Raw genomic sequence first — 18,517 nt, 5'->3', positions numbered from 1 at the left:
TGTAACTGGCTGGGAGGCAAGACCTCAGTAGCACATCAATATAAGAAAAAACTCCCTGTGGTGTTCAAACACCAATGTTTTGCAATCCTCATACCAGTCACAACCGATTAAAACAAGAATAGAGGCCAACAACGGTATGTTTCTCAAAGCATCTCCTCAGTAGTTAATTACAAAGGTAAGACATGAAACTTCAGAGGAGAAAAGCTGGCAGACACCAGTGTTAGGTGCTCAGTAATCACCGACGACAGGACACAGGTATCCCTTCTGAAGACACAGCATCACTTAAGAGAACCATGCTCAGACAGGCAAGCCCAGCGCTGGGGACCTTCTAACAACTGGCCTGTAGGACTCAACAGTGTTAAGACAAGAAGGGGCCAGAAGTCTGGGCAGATACTGAAGCTCTCACCACTGCCCAGGCTTAGCTCAACGGCAGCCCAGGGACCCACTTGGCCTTATTTCCCACAAAAACACTCCATATGGTAGCATGGTTTATTACTTTATTATACATTTTTATAAAACGTCCAAACACACTCATACCCCCACTACCATTAGGGAGGGGCTTCACATCTTAATGCAGACCTGGTGATCTTCTAAAGCAGCCCGTACTGTTTTTATACTCTTAAGATACGCCTCTCCCCTCAAGTATTTATATCCCAACTACAAAAACGGAGCTGCAAAGGGTGTATAAAGATAAATGAGATTTTCCTTCTCTTGTTATAGTACAAACACTTCAGGTGACTAGAGAAGCACGAGTAAGAAGGGGGCGAAATCATCTAACTAAGGAACGGAATGTCTATGTTACCTGTAAGAAGCTGAATTACTGGCTGCAATGAAGCAAGTGGTTTGCAGGGACATGGGCACATCAAACAGCAAGACAACGCGTGCCAGGCAATTTGCTTCTACTTGTTTCCAGAAGGCACATGTTTCCTGCACCGTTTCTTAACAACGAAAGACAAATTAGAGGAGAATCCAGTATTTAGATTCTGCCCACTTTGAGGTATTAAACGTATAAGGAAAAGATTAGTTATGTCCAAATAGCATGCAATACAAATATTTTTAAACCAACATGGTTAAGAGTTAAGATTTTTAGAAATCAAAATATTTATTCACAACATGATTTTAAACTAAAGTCGAAGGTAATAAATCTTCCGTGGCAATGATTTAAGTGCAAGTGATGCTGGCTTTCTTCACATTCATGTCCTTCATTCGGAGAAGAGGAGATCAGTTGTTCTTGAACAGGTCAATGCAGCTCTGCAAGAGGGAGACATTGTTCTGGAAGAAAAACAACAAAGCAGAGCAATGAATCGCTGTGGAGTCCAAGACTTCCTATACATCTGTAAGAATTAAATTCACCAACTCAGCTTTTCACAAGTGACTTGAAGCCAACTAAAGTGGGCTGACGCTTTTCTTCATCCAATCACAACTGAGTCACAAACGTAAACCTTTTGCCCCAATTTCCTGTTGGCAAGCTCCTCTCCCTCAGAGGGTCTGGGAGTGCTGCCTGGGGGAGGCTCACCGCTAAAGAGCCAGCGGTCACCCCTCCAACACCTCTGCCGCCCCCACCCCAGGTGTGTCCCCAACACAGTCATGCCAACTGCACTTACTATGACTTAACCTACATGCTATATAAATGAGTTGTTCTGTGAAATCAAAGGCCCTGGAAAGACTGGATAAAAAGTTGCTGAAAATTAGTTATGGATGAGATTAACAAAAGATAAATATTCACATAGAACTTTGAACAAATTGCTTTACAAAGTTCTCACTTTTAGAAAACTTACAACACCCAGAACAGTATGGGTACGATTTATATATAAATCATACTTTAAATTCCAATTTAAAAGGTCATACACAGCATTGCTTTAACCAACGTTATGGCCAGTGCCAGCTCCCGCCTCCAACGGCTCCCTGCTGACCAAAGGGCCACCCTGGCTGCCTGGACCAGACTGCACTTTGCAGTACAATCCTGGCTCCACCCAGGAGCCACCCACCCAAAGGGCCATGCCCAGAAATTCTGAGTGAATGGGTCTGGGCTTCCAAAATTCTTTTAAAAGCTCCCTAATAGATTCTAATGTGCACCCAACATTGAGAACCACTGTTCTCTACCTTTTCTGCACTAAATTAAATTACAGATATTAACTACATAAGGAAGTTTTTCTTCCTTTCTAAGCCAAAAAGTAATTAGTATCAGAAGACACTTAGCAAACTATTTATTTTGAAAAAGGTTTTCCATGAAAATTCCACATAATGAAGAGCTTATAAAGGGTATGATGGATGCGTTCACAAATTATTAGAACAGGTTCTCCAGAGTGTGGCCCACAAGAACTTTGAGGAAGGCAGGGTAGCCACCATCAAGAGAGCTCTGTTCTTGTCAAAAGCAGTATTTCATCAAGACATTATGGATTTTCAGTGGAAAAAATACTTCAACAAATGGCTCTCACCTACAATAAAGGGGATTAAAACCACAAAGCAAACCCCACCTGCCTGATGAAACTGGGATCGTGAATTGGGAAATAACTAGAAAAAAAACCCCGAAAAAGCTGTTGGCTTGCTTTGAAGAAAACACTTACCCTGGCATGCTTTATTTCCAGTTCAGACATTTCAATTAGATTCTTTCTAAATGCTGCCACTCTCTTTCTTTTGAAGTTGACTAGTTCTACAAAAGAAAGTTTACCAAGAAAAGTTGAAAATTTTCATCTTTAACTTCCAAATACCATTCTTACAAATAAATGATCTCTGAAGCTCTGATGTACCACCATATTTTTACTATCGCTGCAATTGGGACACATACCAGACATTTTGGGGACACCAGTGATGTGCTTGCCATTGTCTTCACGTGAGCACTGAAATTTGGAGAATGGCCACTGACTACTTGGAGAATTCTGAACTGGGCAGCCTCACCCTTAACCTCTAGGCATCAACACCTGGAGAGAGGGCTGGGGAGATGTGAGCCATCAATGGCACCACTGTGCCTGCGCCAATGGCTTCTTTGGTTTTGTTTTTTAATGTATTATTTTTAAACTTTGAAAACTGTTACTCTCATGTTCAGACAGCTTTTTGGTAGATACAATCTGTAGGACATGCTACCTTTACAGTTATCCTTTCCTTTCCTACTGCCACTGTCAGAATTCAGTATTAATACCCTATTAGAAATTAGGCTAAACCAAAAGTATGTACTTACTCCCTTCTACACTTTCAAAACTTGGTGAACTGAAGCTCTCTGCCTTGCAGCTTTCACCATCACATCACTCCTTTGGTCACAACCCTCCCTAGCTCAAGCTGGTACTCCAAGGCACTCAGGAGCAAACTCACCCTCCTGTATCATTACAAGTACACAGCACTGTCCAGCAGAAATATAACACAAGCAGCCACATTAACAAGTAAAAACTCACAAAAGATTTTTATAGTAACGTGTTAATGACAATACCTTGAATATACGAGGTTAAATAGGTCTTCCCAGGTGTCAAGATAAACTCGCCTCCTCCCTCTGGGCCTTGTTCCTCAGGACCAGGACTCAATGCTATCCCACCTATCTCCCCCCACACCATTGTTTGTACTATGTTCATTCAACTGATTAATCAGTTCAGCCACAAATCTTAGAAGGAATTTGGACCAACAGCAGACAGGCTAAGACTCACTCAACTCAGCATTCTACAGAATGCTGTACTTTTAAATATACACCCAGGCTTACATATTGAATAAAGAAGATAAAATCTAACACAGGAACAAACCTTAGGCAATAAGGACAGGCAGGCCTACACTGGCACCATTTTAAAGCTTTGTGGTTTTTCTTTAAACTCTTCTAAAAGTGTCAGAGCCACTAAACTCTGGCCTACATAATAACCTAAGATTTCCACTCAGTTAATCATGAACTGTGTTTTCCTTATAAATTTAAATTAGGCGTTACAAAAGGGCAAGATTTTAAGAATATGGAAGCAAGGAGGTGCTTTCTTTGAAAGAATCCAAGACAGCCACGTGAGCATGTCTGCAAGCCATTTGCAAAGTTTTCATAGAGAGAAGCTGCCTCTTACAGTTAAGGCATGATAATCCTGAATAGAAATGAGCTGAGACAAAGGAATAGACCTCTGTGCACTGCTATTATCAGGACATTTCCAAATACGCCTACATTTCGGAACTATAGAGTTCTGAGAAAACAAAGTCTTAAAATGAGATAGGGATTTCTCATGGAAACTGAGTTTTGAGGGGGTGGAGGAACATTCTGAGGGTCAATCAAGTACAGAGTCCTACCATTACATTCACATTCCGGAGGAGTCTTTTTTTTTTTTTTAAAGATTGGCACCTGGGCTAACAACTGTTGCCAATCTTCCCCCCTTTTTCTTTCCTGCTTTATTTCCCACCACCCCGCCCCACCCCGGTACATAGTTGTATATCCTAGTTGCAGATCCCTCCAGTTGTGGGATGCCACCTCAAGGTGGCCTGACGAGCGGTGCCATGTCCGCGCCCAGCAACCGAACCCTGGGATACCACAGTGGAGCGTGCGAACTTAACCACTCGACCACGGAGCCGCCCCCCGGAGGAGTCTTTACACTTTATGCTCTGGCATGTTCTATGGCCCCTGAGAACTAGAGGGCAGTGAGCTCCCCCAAGGAAAAGACTACATATCACACTGATATTTAATGGAAATGGCACACCATCTCCCCATACACTTAAGCTATATTAAAAAGCCTCCTACTCTGGAATGGGGGAAGGCAAGAAAGAACCCTGCAGATAGGGACTGGAACTGAATCATCATTATGGACGCCTGATTCCTCAAGAGTGTGTGTTTAGCTATGTGTATGTGCATATACTCCTACTTTTCCTGGAAGGCAGCTGAAGGGCCTAGAAGCAGAGACACCCCAGGAGCAATGAGCACACTTAGCACCCAAATCTTGTTACTATTCTGTAAGTAAAAAGAACTTGGAAGAAATGGTGATTTCGAGGGCTAGAGGAGAAAGGTGTAAGATTAGCATAAAACTAATTGCGCAAAACAAAGGGACCACCAAAGGGACATGCCAACTTAAAGGTCTTCCCACTGGCTAAGTCTGGTCAATTTGAGCACCAAAATAACTTAGTACAATGAATTTTAACACTATTTTCAAAGATAGGAGTCCGTGACTCTAACACAGATGACAAAGGACATGCGGGAAAGGGAAGGCTTGTGCTTAAAGGATAATGCCAAGTGCTAACTTGGAAAGTGAAAGCGAGAACTGCAGGAGGCAAAAACCACCTTCCTGCAACCACCAGGGCAAAGGCTGGCTCAGGCAAGAATCAGCAACACAGGCTGAATTTGGGGAGGAAGAGTGATCAGGAGTAGGATATATACATGGTCTTAAATTGTCTCCTCAGACTAATTAGTGGCACAGGAAAAAAAGTATTAGGTACACAATGGAGAGAATTGGACAACACTGAATGAGTAATCAAAATTAACACCACAAATAAAGGAAAGATGAACACAACACACCCACAGATGCGATACCCTAAGAAGATGGATTATTTATGTAGCATTCTGTTGGAAATGCATAATCAGAATCTAACCATAAGGAAACAGACTAACTGCAAAGTGAGAAACATTCTATTTGCAAGTTGTTGTTATTACGGTCTTCAAAAAGGCAAATGTCACTGGAAAAAAAAAAAGGCTGCAAAGGGTTCCTTCTAAATTAAAGGAGACTTAAGAGCTATGATATCTACACACAATCCTAATCTGTAGGACATTACTGGGACAACAAAGTGAGAATACAGACAGTAGGTCGTATCGTATCAAAGTTCACCACAGTTGCTAACTGTACTGTAGGGATCTAAGAGATACACACAACAAAAATTTTAGGGATAAAGGACCACGGTGTGTACACCTTAACCTCAAATGGTTCAAGAACAAAAAGCCAGATGTGTGCATAAACACACACATGTGGGAGCACACGTGCATGTGCAAGTGACAAAGGGGCAAACCGGATAGCTAGGTGACTCCAAGGATATACGGGTGTTCCTCGTACTATTTGTGCCATTTCTCTCTGTAAGCTTGAAATTATTTTCAAATAAAAAGCAAAAAGTAAAGAGTAGCTCTGCTCAACCTTCTTTTGCAGATTCAGAAAGCTGTTCAAATTTCTGGCAGCATTCCTGCTGGTGTGCTTCAGCCAACTTGACGTCTCTGCTTTTTAACCGGGCCTTATCCAAGGCTTTGTTTGAGTTCTCATAGTCAATGAGGGCTTTAGTGCGTCTGTATAAGAGATCCTGAAAAGAAAATTAACATACATGACATGGTAGTTAAACCTATCCTAAAAAATCTCTAGAGAACAAAACAGGAAGAATAAACATCTAACCTACTCCAAAAAATAGCCCAAGTACCACAGTGCCAGTGCCCTGCCTGAAATGTTGGACCACAAGAATCCAACTAACTCTACCCCTCCCCATTATTCTTATTATTTTTAATCTCAAGATTAGGCTGTGAACAGCAAGTCTTACAGCACCGTCGAGAGCTTTTTCAGATTTCTTTATATGGATCAAGAAAAAACCCCCAACAGTGAAGACGAAAAGATTTTTTTTCCTAGTTGATTCAACTATTTTAAGTAATTTCAGCAAGTTAACCACTGTGTATCAGAACACGTACAGTTACTGCTGGGCAAGTCAAGCGAGGCCGTTAGAGCACAGGGGGGCAATGAGGTATGACAGACACATGAGGTTCAATATACAACTATGTCTACTGTTGTGCACACTCAAAAAACTTATGTTTTTTGTCCGCTCTCAAGTCCATTAAAGTAGAGGATGAACTATAACAGATACAGTCTAAACTGTATAAAAAATATCCAAATATAAGACTAAGGAAACATGAAAGACAAATTAACTACAATAAACCAAACTATGGGGAAAATAATGAATTTCTACTTCCTGATGTTTTCTCCTTAGATATTTGCCTGTGTAATTTTACGTTGCCTGATTTAGTATAATGTACGAAACTAATTGAAACATTTTTGTTCAGGGCAGCGTAGATAGTGAAGGCATGTTTCACTCCCAAAGGTCATCCTGTTTATCACTTAGTCTTGCTTCTGCTAAATAATGCTTTAGGACTCAAAGGCTGCGGTGATAACTGCAATTCAGGAAAAACTCAAACTGAAAAATATTTTCTGCCTCAGAAATGGCCCTTTGGGCTTGAGTTTAGTTATGTCCCGCATGTAATAACCTATTATCCCCCAAACTATTATCTGTCTACTCAGCACCATCCCTCCTGATCCCAAGCAATACAAAGTAAGGACACAATACAACAAAAAGGCATGTCCCCATGAAAAGATTTCAACCTGGGGCAGGCCCCGGGGCCAAGTGGTTAAGTTCACGCCCTCTGCTTCGGTGGCGCAGGGTTTCGTAGGTTTGGATCCTGGGTGTGTATATGGCACTGCTCGTCAAGCCATGCTGAGGCAGCATCCCACGTGCCACAACTAGAAGGACCCACAACTAAAAACACACAACTATGTTCTGGGGGACTTTGGGAGAAAAAGGAAAAACAAAATCTTAAAAAAAAAAAATTTCAACCTAAAACGGGACTGGAGGATAGGAAATGGAGAATCTCATGCATGTGCCCTCAGAGAGGAATTTAACTGAGAGACTGATTTCCCATAAAACACCTGATTTACAGAAGACCAAGACTCCTCTCTGAACCAATGAACTTACCGCTTGGACTCAGGCTGAACTTCCTACCATGTGTGCTCCTGGACCGCAAATACAGCCCACCACAAGCCCACAACGGACTCATCTGCAGCTTGCTACAGCCTAAGTTTCCTGAATCACAATTTCTCTGCTATTTCTGAATAAACCCAATTTCTGGTAACTTGAGCTTGCCTCAGTTTATCTCGTTAGGTTGATATCACTTATACAAACAATCCCGACAAATTCCTATCTTCCTTCATTTTTAACAAAAAGAATACATCACTAACACAAGACCTCTTCTGGGTCACAGCAAAGTGGTCTCGCAGTACTGAGAGTTAAAGAACTCCTGCCTTACCTTTGCAGCCTCTATGTTGAGCATGTAGTATCGAAGGAGTTCTGTCAGCTTTAAATCTTCGTCTGAGGAGACACGACTCTCTACTTTCTATTTAAAAAAGGAAAGGTCACCATCATTAGGCAGAATGCTACAGATTATGAAACGTGTTATGAAGACCAACATAAAAGTCCTTACCCTAAGTTTTTCAAAAAGTTCAGCAACCTTCAAGAGGTACCTGAAAATAAACACATGATTTTGGTTTATCAAAAGAATGATACCACATTTGGTATAGAAGTGCTGAGTCCCTGACAAATGTCCTAGAAGTGTCTGCTACGTTCAGAGGGTGTGTAAGATTTGAGTGCGGGAGACTATCGACTACACTTGATGAGCCTGTACTGAAGAGCGGAACTGAAACTATATAGTTATTACTCATTAGACTTTTCATTACACCACCCAGTGGTTTTCGACTAAGGGATTAGGAGAAATGCTTTTCCAACACAAACTTACTTTTTGATGACGGTGGGCTCTTCTAAAGCCAGGCTATGCAGACAGGCTGCAGTGTGGATATAGTCATCTGCAACATCTGCAGAAACAAGGACAGCCCTTTTTAGAGGAACAGAGCTGGTACATTAGCAAAGCTAAGTGGCTAGTGGGCAAATTCTATTTACTTTTATGAGATCTGGTCATTTTGTCAGCTTTTGCACACGAATCCTTGATCCTATTATAATAGTTAATGAGGAAATTCTTCTCTTGCTCAAAGAAGTCATCTACCTCCTAAAAGGGAGGAAAAAAAAGAAATTTAAGCAGCACAACTTTTAAGACTATACGTATTTTGTATTAGAAGAAACATTAAGGAAATAAGCTTATGCATAACAAGTATAACCTTTACAGACCAGGGAAATACAAACTGACAAGATACCATTTCATATTCAAGATTAGCAAAAATCAAGTGCTGGCAGGATAAGTCAACAGAGAACCATTTTAAAGAGCCATTTAGCAATGCCCAGGAAAACCTGGGGGTGGGGGAGGATGTGGCTGGTTCCAGACTGGGAGGCAATGCTGGCACCTGGTTGGCATGGACAGGGATGCCAAACATTTTGCAATGCACAAGAACAGGACAGTCTTGTACACTTTACACCAATGAGATAGTCCAAGAGTTTCCAAATTTCTGACAATGCCCTCTCTACTCAGCACCTATATTCTGGGCACCTTACTCAAACCCTAAAGTGGCAAAGGCAGACACCAGATAGTAACTGTTAAGGTAATTTAGTTTTAAGGGGGAGGGAAGTGCGGCTGAGGAGTGAAGAAATAAATAGCACCTGTGAAGGTAATAAGAGATTGTATATTGATTTCATTTGCTAGAACAGCACTATCCAATTCAAATACGTGAACCACACGAGCCATTTAAAAATTTTCTAGTAGTCACATTATACAAAGAAACAGGTGAAATTACTTTTAATATTCTACTTAACTCAGTATATCCGAAACACAAAACATTAGTGAGATATTTTACATTCTTCTCTTGGTATCAAGTCTTTAAAATCTAGTAGGTAAATGAAATTAAAAATTTAATCCCTTAATCGCACCAGCTATCTACATATCAACTGCCACATGTTACTGGGGATATACCAAAATGGACAGTGTAGTTATGGAGAATGGCATGAAATACTGATCTTGTAGCTTGTTTTTTTTCTTTTAAAAAAATAATGGAGTAATCTCTCTCCTTACAGAAAAGGAGAAAATAAAGACTTAAGTGTGGGGAGGTTCTTATCCCTTTCTCCTGGGAGAGAACAGGGTATTTTGGGAAAGTAAGTGAAAATCCAATGAGTAGATGAAAACTTCTCAAATTTATTTACATTTCTGAGGTTAATAGTACTTGTTTCACAAATCTCTCTTCTGAAGAAATAAAAGGCCATCTATTCACATTAAGAATTTTCTAAAACAGTGAAAGCCACTTACCTTAACTCCAGAAAAAAGGACTTCATCAGCACTTTTCACTACACTTTTGAAAAAGCCACCAAACATCTCTTTGGTATTTTTCCGCCTAACACTTAGCTGAAGAGAGAGAATTCCAAAATAAGAGTTTATGGTATGTATATTTTTCTAGGTTCTTTTAAAGACATCCTGAGTATATTCCAAGTAATACTGTTTACTAGTACAGGCATACACATAAGCTAACTTTGAGTCCATCTTAACCACCAGATCTAAAATACTGAATAAAGAGCTAAACCTAAACGCAGGGCATAATTCTAGAAGTGTGGCTTAAGAGGTATTTTGAAAAACTATCTAGGCACCAAGACTCAGGGGCTTTTAAATCCTTGTAGAATTATTGTCCTGTCTATGTTGTTTATCAAACTTCACTGGTTAGAGGACGTTGAGGAAATTTCTAAGTCAGGTCTTACCCTCATACATATTAAGTAACAAGAAACATATTTATTTTTAAAAAAGCATAGAAGTCTCCTTTCAACAAAAAGCCAAGAAGAAAACAAATGTGGATCAACTGAAGTTCCCTCCAACAATCCCAAACTTAACTGGAGGAGAAAACGAGTTTTTACAAGGGTTTCGAGAAAGTTCAAAATCTTTAAGCAATGTTTTATGAAAATCCCTACACTATGGATCTATGTGGAGGGGAAAGTGGCATCTAAAAAGGGCTTCCATTGTGTTGGTAAGTCAGATCTTTAAAAAGTATACTTTTAAGTATAGCTTTGTACATTTTAACTCAATCATTGAAAGGGAACAAAAGTGCCTTACATCCTGATCATATTCCAGGAAAACATGGAAGTTGCGATCTTTACTGAGAATAGGGTGCGAAGAGAGCCGCTGAAGAAAGACTTCGTGGGAGGACACAGTCTTCTTAAAGACAGCAAGATATTCACTGAAAGAGAAGTGCACAGGCATTCACTTGGCACCTCTCAACTAACTGACCGATCCCGACCCCAGTTATCTCATCATTATGCTCATGACACTAAGCAAAATAGCTGAAGTGGACCAAAACATTTTTAGCACAACTTTCTATCTAATTAGGTAAAAAGGCAAGCTGAAAATTTTGCAATCTGTGGAATGAGCTAACCAAAGGGAAACGTGGTATTGTAATGAGTTGACAGAACAAGTCTGTGAAGCCCCAAACCTACATGCAATTCCTGCTAGACACAATCCCTGTATCTAGCAGCCAAAGACCGCTAGTGTCTTTAAAACAATGAACACCCTTTACATTGGCAGCCATGGACGCAGCATTGAGTCTAACAAGGCTTGGAATTATCAGAAATTATAAAGTGACTTTAACTCAATCTAGAGACTAAAGATCACTCTAAACAACCCAGTGATAGGAACTTGAGCCCTTGGTGCTGATGCTTTATCCTCAGAGCTGAGCATTACAGTCACTCAAGTGTGTGCTGAATGATTCAGTACCTGGAGGCGTGTGACCGCCAGCCCTACATAATAAGGGCTTGGGACAGAGCCCTGAAGAGACCTGCGGAAATGGGCACCGGAATTCCAACACACTGATGGTGGAAGAGGGGCGGGAGCCAAGGTAAACAAGTCCAAAGATGGTTTCAGAACAAACTTTAACGCAACCCCCAACTATGATACAGAATAAAGAATCCTTTTTTATTTGAAATAATTAAATCACAACAGATAGAAGATACGCTTCCTGTGGGCCTGCACTTCTTTCAAACCATGAATGTGGTTATTATTTAGACTTTCTTTGTAACTGCATTCACTGCAATCTAGTTTCAAATATACTTTTAGTAACCAAGCTTCAGGGATGAAAGCTTCGTATATTATCCAAAGCCTGAAGAATTACTTATATGGGAAGGGGCCGGCCCTGTGGCCGGGTGGTTAAGATTGCACGCTCTGCTTTGGCAGCCCAGGGTTTCACCAGTTTGGATCCTGGGTGCAGACCTAGCAACGCTCATCATGTCATGCTGAGGCAGCGTCCCACACAGCACAACCAGAAGGACCTACAACTAGAATACGCAACTATGTACTGGGGGGCTTTGGGGAGAAGAAAAGAAAACAAAACACTAACAAAAAGGATTAGTAAAGATAGGAAGGTTTATTTACTTCTTCACTATGCCAGACCAGGATTCCATAACAAGTACCACCAACCCAGGGAGAACAACTAGTCTACCCAGTGCCACTAGTCTCAGGGAGTCGACGTCTAAAGTACAAAGACCATGCTCCACATTCCACAAGACGCAGTTTTAGAAGACAGCACTAGGCAACTAATTAACTGCTATACTTTTACAAAGTTAGTTATCCGGTTCTTTTTATTTCTGTACATCACCACTTTTCTTCTCCTCAGAAGATTTAAGCCCCATCAAGAAAACCCACTTACGCTTCCAACTCTTGCTTCATCTTGGCAAATTCTTCTTTGGTCATAGACCCTTCACCCTCTCCCAGTTTCTGCATCTTCTCTCGAGGGCCATCAAAGTCAGGCTTTGTAGGAGCAGGTGGAATCTGCAGCAGAGGCAGGAAACTCATGAGCATCCTCGTCCCAGCAGTTGCTGTTCTAGTCGGTGCCTATGCACAGGAGGCAGCTAGTCCAGCAGCTCCTCTCTTAACCATATTCCTTTGGCCATCTAAAAGTGTCCTCCCCACAACTGGGCGCTAACTTTGATATCATTTGTTCAGTTTACCCATTACAGACAATTGGTAGGGTACAAAAGCGTTTATCCTGCTTTAATGTCAGTTTAAAACACATATATTACAATCAATGCTAAAATGAAGCTGATGAAATACCATCAAGATCATACAGTCTCTAGCCTTCAAGAGGAATTTTTAATTCCAGAGGATAATCAAAAGATTCTAATTTTGAATGAACAGAACATTCTTCAACACAAGCATCAGCACTAATTTTGTTTAATTATTTGGCCGGATTCTTCAGTCTGTCTGGCAGGATAAGCCACACTTAATTCTTTAAAACTGGCTAAGTCTCATCCCATAGCCACACATCAGCTCTCAAGGGCTGAGCACAAAGACAAGTGCCTCATCACTCCTTAAGTCAAGTACAACACTTTTGATAAACCTATTGCATACCATCGCCAATACTGAGGTTTTCCTAGAAATCAATTCTACTTGATGCCTAAAGGAAAATGCCAGAGAAACAACGAACTCAAAAGTATAAGACTCAAATCATGAAAAGGTTTATCCTCGTATGTTGTACAGAATGTAAGACTCTGCTGCATCTCATAGCTGCTAACACTATTCTTATATATTTTAGACTTTACCAGAAACAGTACATAGTCTAGTTGGCAGATGAAATCACTGTTTTCACAATCCATTACAAAAAGTAGATAAAAGTCTCTTTAAGCAAAAGGAACAGCAAAGTAGAAGAAACAGCTTCAGTAATTATTTGATTTTCCAAAATGCACTTACAATAAGCCCAGCATAGTCTGTAGTTTCAATAAGAGTGTCATGTAGCCACACAAAGTCTTCATGTTGCCTCGTAACAGAAAACTCCGGGCTCTGAAACGCGGGCAGCGTGGTCTGTAGAGAAAGGAGTGAGGAGTTAACTGCTAACCACTTTTAGATAAGTGGAGTGGGTTTCCCCGGCTGCACTATGAGGAAACTCTGAATAAAACATCACACTGAGATCCAGCAAATAAAAAAGCAGCAACACATAATCTCCCTGCCACTAGGAAAGTCATCGCGAAAGATTCCAGTTTTTTTTTTAAGGAATTCTTTTCACAAAACTCCACCTTTCAGGTCAACTCAAACAGATATAATCGTGTAGTCTTCACGCTGCCTCCTGAGTAACTGAGGTATGCTAATCAAGCCACCAATGTATTAAGAGAAAACCACGTGGGGAAGGACCTTATAGACAGCACGGATCTATGCTGGAGGTGGCATACACCAAGAGCTCTAGCATCAAACTGCCTGATTCAAATTGTGCGGTAGCCACGTCCTTTATTTAACTGTGGGCCACGGTTTCCTCACTTGTAAAATGGGGATAATGGAATACCATCATAAGGCTGTTACAGAGCATTCAATGTATTTTTTTTTAAACTAGTGTGGAAGATAAAGGAGGCTGAAAACGTTCCTGGAAGGACCGACTCTGAGAAATTAAAACTTTCCATGTTTTTCAGATTGGCATATTGCTTTTGTCAAATTAAAAATTTGGAGGAAAAAAGTCTTTTGCATCACAAGAAATAGGGGGATGGAGCCAGCCCCATGGCATAGCAGTCAAGCTCGGCACCTTCCACTTTGGCAGCCAGGATTTGCAGGTTCAGATCCTGGGTGCAGACCTACACCACTCATCAGCCATGCTGTGGTGGCAACCCACATATAAAATGGAGGAAGACTGGCACAGATATTAGCTCAGGGCTAATATTCCTCAGCAAAAAAATTAGCTGGGGTGAAGGCCAGAAACTTAGTAAACATGGGAAAAGCAAGCACTTCCTAGGCATGCAAATTAAAAACAAAGGTGGAAGATTCGAGCTGTGCTGACAGGTGGCTCCACACACATCACTTTGCATGGTTTGCTTCCTCATGGAGTAGAGTTCAAGCCACACTTAATTACATCAGCAATGCCCACAGCCCTAGGGCTCCACCATAGTGGAAAATGCTGAAGCAAGAGCACTCATCTGACGCTCACTACAAGAAAGATAAGGGAAGTTCTCACTTGGCAGCAGTGCTACACTGCAAACAAATAGCAACCATTTCGGTTCAGGGTGTCTCCTTTCACATCCACTGTGAATAACAAAGCTGTAACCCAGCATTGTTTTTATGACTGAAGTCATTCTGTCACTTACCTTGGTGTGCACTGTAAATTTGACCTTATCTCTCTCACTGAGTGCATCAGGTATATCAATCTGAAGCGAGGGATCAATATTCAGGTCCACAGATACAGATCTCAGCTGAAATACAATTTTTGGGGGGGCTATTAGTCTCAAATTCATTTTATTCCTAAAAAAAAGTATTCTTCCAAAAGTAGGAGCTAGTAATTAAAAAGCAGTGTCTACAAGATCATTTAGAACCAAGCCAGTTGAGACATATTCTAAGTTTATTTGAAAGTGTGGGGAAACCTGCTCTTAAATGCACAGATGGATCCCAAGTATTCCTGTAATCAGAATGAAGTAACTATATGATTCCATTATCAGGTCTGTTACATTTTCTGTCTACATGAAAAATACATTTAATCAAATACTTAAACTGGACTAAGGCCTGAACTAGATAGAATGAAATCTTGAACTTCCTACATAAATGCCCAAACAAAGAACCTTCAAGAGACATTGATCAGAGTGTAGATCTATCCGAAAGAAGTTTAGAGACCAGGAAAACGCAGAGAAGGCACAGAGAACAGTCATGTGGTATGGGATCCTGGGTGGAAAGTTAAGAAAAATCCAACTCAAGAGTGGACCTATTTATATTCAGGGACTGTTTTCAAAGAGATGAAAAATCTAGACACAAGAGGTGAATTGTAAAAACTAACGAAGGTCTTAATTAGCAGAATCCCACCGTGATTACACGTAAGTGACAAGTGTGAACACTGTCCTGGAAGCAAAAGTAACTGATTTTGTGAGTTGGAAATTCAGAAGAAAATAACACCCAACTCCATTTTTGACAGTTTAAAAAAGAATTTTGGGGAGAACTGGAACGTTATGAACAAGTGATTAAAATGGTTTTCCCACTAAATTTAAAGTATGATAAATTCCCTAATTCTTAAAGCAGACAAAGCTGACGGTCAATCTGAGGACCTGCCACAGATGAGGCATAAGAAACTTCATGGGCTAAGCATCTCACGTCCTCCTGGCCTCTCCTCTTAAACTGTAAGCTAGTACTAAAGCAAAGCTGTCACAACACTGTAGACTACTGAACACAGGGCAAATGCCCAGTGAAGGCTGGAATTAAAAGGATGAGAGACGAGGCAATACTGAGGTATTTCCCTCTAAATCCCTTTGGATTCTTTTCTTCAAAATAAAAAGTTCAAGACGAAGGACTGATGAACTTAAACTTGTGAAACTAGAAAAACTAGTTGAATCACGTATATAAAAGGATTAAACAGAGGCTGGCCTGATGGTGTGGTGGTGAAGTTCGTGCCTTCCACTTCGGCAGCCAGAGGTTCGCAGGTTCCGATCCCAGGCGCAGACCCAGCACCGCTCGTCAAGCCATGCTGTGGCGGCATCCCACGTGAGACAGAGGAAGACTGGCACAGATGTTAGCTCAGGGCCAAACTTCCTCACACACAAAAAAGTTTTTAATTGCAAAAACCAGAGTTAACCCTACAACAATGGCTTTCCTCTAGGAGATAAGCTTCAAGTTCTGTTACCAGAACATGATTTTAACATCAGATGTTGGTCAAGATCACAATATAACAGTCCCTCCCATCTCAACCTAAATACTTCTTTCAAATGAATACTTGATGACTCCTATGAACTATTTGCTTATTTGGCTTAATTTCCACATGTCCATTTATGAGATCTCTGCAAACAAAGATAAAGCTTCAAGGTCAAGGATACTTCATTTTATCACAACTGTGACTCTAGCTCTGACTTATTTCTGATAAAAGCTTCCTTCCTTCTGATAATTTACCACTGGGCAAATACAGTTCAAAAAGACCTCAAAATATACACTAAAATCTGATCGTAGAGAATATTCACCACCCCACCTATCTTATGTTGACAGCTGTCAGAGTCAGTACAAGAATAAAGCAGGGCAGGTATAAAAGGGGCAACAGACACAGGTGGAAAGATACGGCAGCCCAAGGGACAAATCTAAGGTGCATTTCCCTGAGCTCAGCAACACCACCATGTTTCCTGAGACTCCGTTTCCTAAAGAAGTCACAAGTCCTGGTTTCTAGCCATCTCTCAGTTTCTGAACATGCTGACAAATCCATTTTGGTTCACTACAAGCCAAGCAAAATCAGTGAGCCTGAGAGCTCCACAAGGACCACCTTTGGAATCAGGGTTGGAGGATCCAAGGGGAACGTAATCTAGTAAATGGCATGCGTTAAAGCACCAGTCAAAGCTACAAAGGTCTTTACCAGCTGCTTTTCGTTCCACTGAACAATTATCTTCTGGTTTCACTTCTTTCCCCATACTCCCAACTGTTATTGAGGTAACAGTCCAGACTATTTACTATACAACTATCTTCCTTCCTTGTCAGCACAGAAATAGTTTTTCGGTATAAGAGTGCAATGAGGACAAAAAATAATGACAACTGATGGAGGTTTTGAAAGACTGCCCTACAACAGGATAATCAAGCACTCAAGCTTCTCCAGCAGTAAGCTTTTTTGCCTGGACCTATCACCAGAGGAAGAGTCAACTCAAACAAAAATCCAATCACATGACACGATAGCCCTAACCACCCAAAACCAAAACAACACAACACAAAATATAGACAACATGGAAAAGTCTGCATTTGGGCCTTAAGGAATTGTCTGAAAAGATCTTGGCAAAATTCTGAGCATTCAGGCCATGACCAACTCAGTGGTCCCCATTCACAAGTTAACTAACTTCCTCACATTGTAGCATACAAACCTCCAGACAATGAAGCAGATAAATCATCAAGGAGTAAAAAGTTGTGAAATGTTTAAAGCTTCAAAGTCAGTGCTGTATCCTCACTCCGGAAGCACCAAGTGTGATTAAAAGCTCAGCATTCCTCCTGCTTAGTCAATAAAACCAACATCCCAGAGCCCCATGCTACTTAGTATTTATATTTATATTCATATATTTAGTACTTGCTAAATAAATCACCAGGATGGAAGGGAAGGAGTGGGTGGCACCCTACCATATACTTCTCTCATAGCCACCTTTATCCCCTATCCTAAATAAGCACCTAGAGTACTACCTTGTCCTGCTGGACAAGGGTGAGTCTGACTTGGGCTATAGATGTCAAAATGCCTTGCTAGAATAGCTGTTTAAATCAGTGGGGATTCAGAACCAAGCCCAACCTTATGTATGTATGCTGATTTTTCCATTTCCCAGTTCTCTTAGGTCACTTCTGAGAACCAAATTTAAAACATACCTACTCTCAAAGGATGGAATGTTAAGTTTTAAAACTGACTTTTCATAGATTCCTACTGAAGCCACTGCATCACATACCCAAAGTTTTAGACAGAGTTTCAGTCCCCAACGTACTTCCCTCCTCCAGATTAATCCTTATAGTAAGGACAGAAGAAAACAAACGGGTAAACAAGCATTGCTTCATTTGGAAAGCAAATTTTTAAGTGTTTTTAAGAAATCCGAAAGCTTGGTAAGAGAGTCTAAAAAGGAAAAAAACTGATAGAAAAATTTCTGTGCATTTCCTCACCTGCTCATCAGCCTCCCAGTTGGGGCAGCTGACACTGGCTGCCACACAACTCCACAGGCACTCTCCCTGCTAAGGACCACTTTTGGTCCGAATCTCACTATGACTCACTTTGCTACAAGACTGAACACAATCTGCAAAACTCCCTCTTCAAGGGGTTTCATGGCTCACAGATGGCAAAGGGCATCTATGTGACTGGACAACACAGAAGGCTAGATTCTGAAATGCAAACCCAAGGTGGGAACAGAGAAGACATATACAGAAGGTAAAAAATGTTGTTACGGTGACTACAGACCTGAGTTT

The 18,517-nt window shown here is 40.9% G+C and overlaps 1 protein-coding gene across 4 annotated transcripts in view; it reads right to left on the bottom strand.

Annotated features, from left to right (window-relative positions):
• Positions 1–480: 480 nt before the first annotated feature.
• SNX5 (sorting nexin 5) overlaps positions 481–18,517 on the bottom strand; it is a 24,935-nt gene continuing 6,898 nt past the window's right edge. For all 4 annotated transcript variants that reach the window (XM_008525378.2, XM_070589526.1, XM_070589525.1 and 1 more), the window contains 12 exons: positions 14,719–14,823; positions 13,343–13,453; positions 12,303–12,424; positions 10,718–10,841; positions 9,926–10,021; positions 8,635–8,740; positions 8,474–8,549; positions 8,162–8,201; positions 7,988–8,074; positions 6,066–6,225; positions 2,568–2,653; positions 481–1,272 (listed from right to left, as the gene is read on the bottom strand). In XM_008525378.2, coding sequence (XP_008523600.1) covers positions 1,222–1,272; positions 2,568–2,653; positions 6,066–6,225; positions 7,988–8,074; positions 8,162–8,201; positions 8,474–8,549; positions 8,635–8,740; positions 9,926–10,021; positions 10,718–10,841; positions 12,303–12,424; positions 13,343–13,453; positions 14,719–14,823 — 1,164 coding nt within the window. In that variant the 3' untranslated portion in view covers positions 481–1,221. The remainder of the gene's footprint in view (positions 1,273–2,567; positions 2,654–6,065; positions 6,226–7,987; positions 8,075–8,161; positions 8,202–8,473; positions 8,550–8,634; positions 8,741–9,925; positions 10,022–10,717; positions 10,842–12,302; positions 12,425–13,342; positions 13,454–14,718; positions 14,824–18,517) is intronic.

This window comes from Equus przewalskii, chromosome 21, assembly GCF_037783145.1.
Source record: "Equus przewalskii isolate Varuska chromosome 21, EquPr2, whole genome shotgun sequence".
NCBI lineage: Eukaryota > Metazoa > Chordata > Mammalia > Perissodactyla > Equidae > Equus > Equus przewalskii.
Note: the sequence above shows the minus strand (reverse complement) of the source record. Positions and strands in the feature narration are given on the sequence as shown.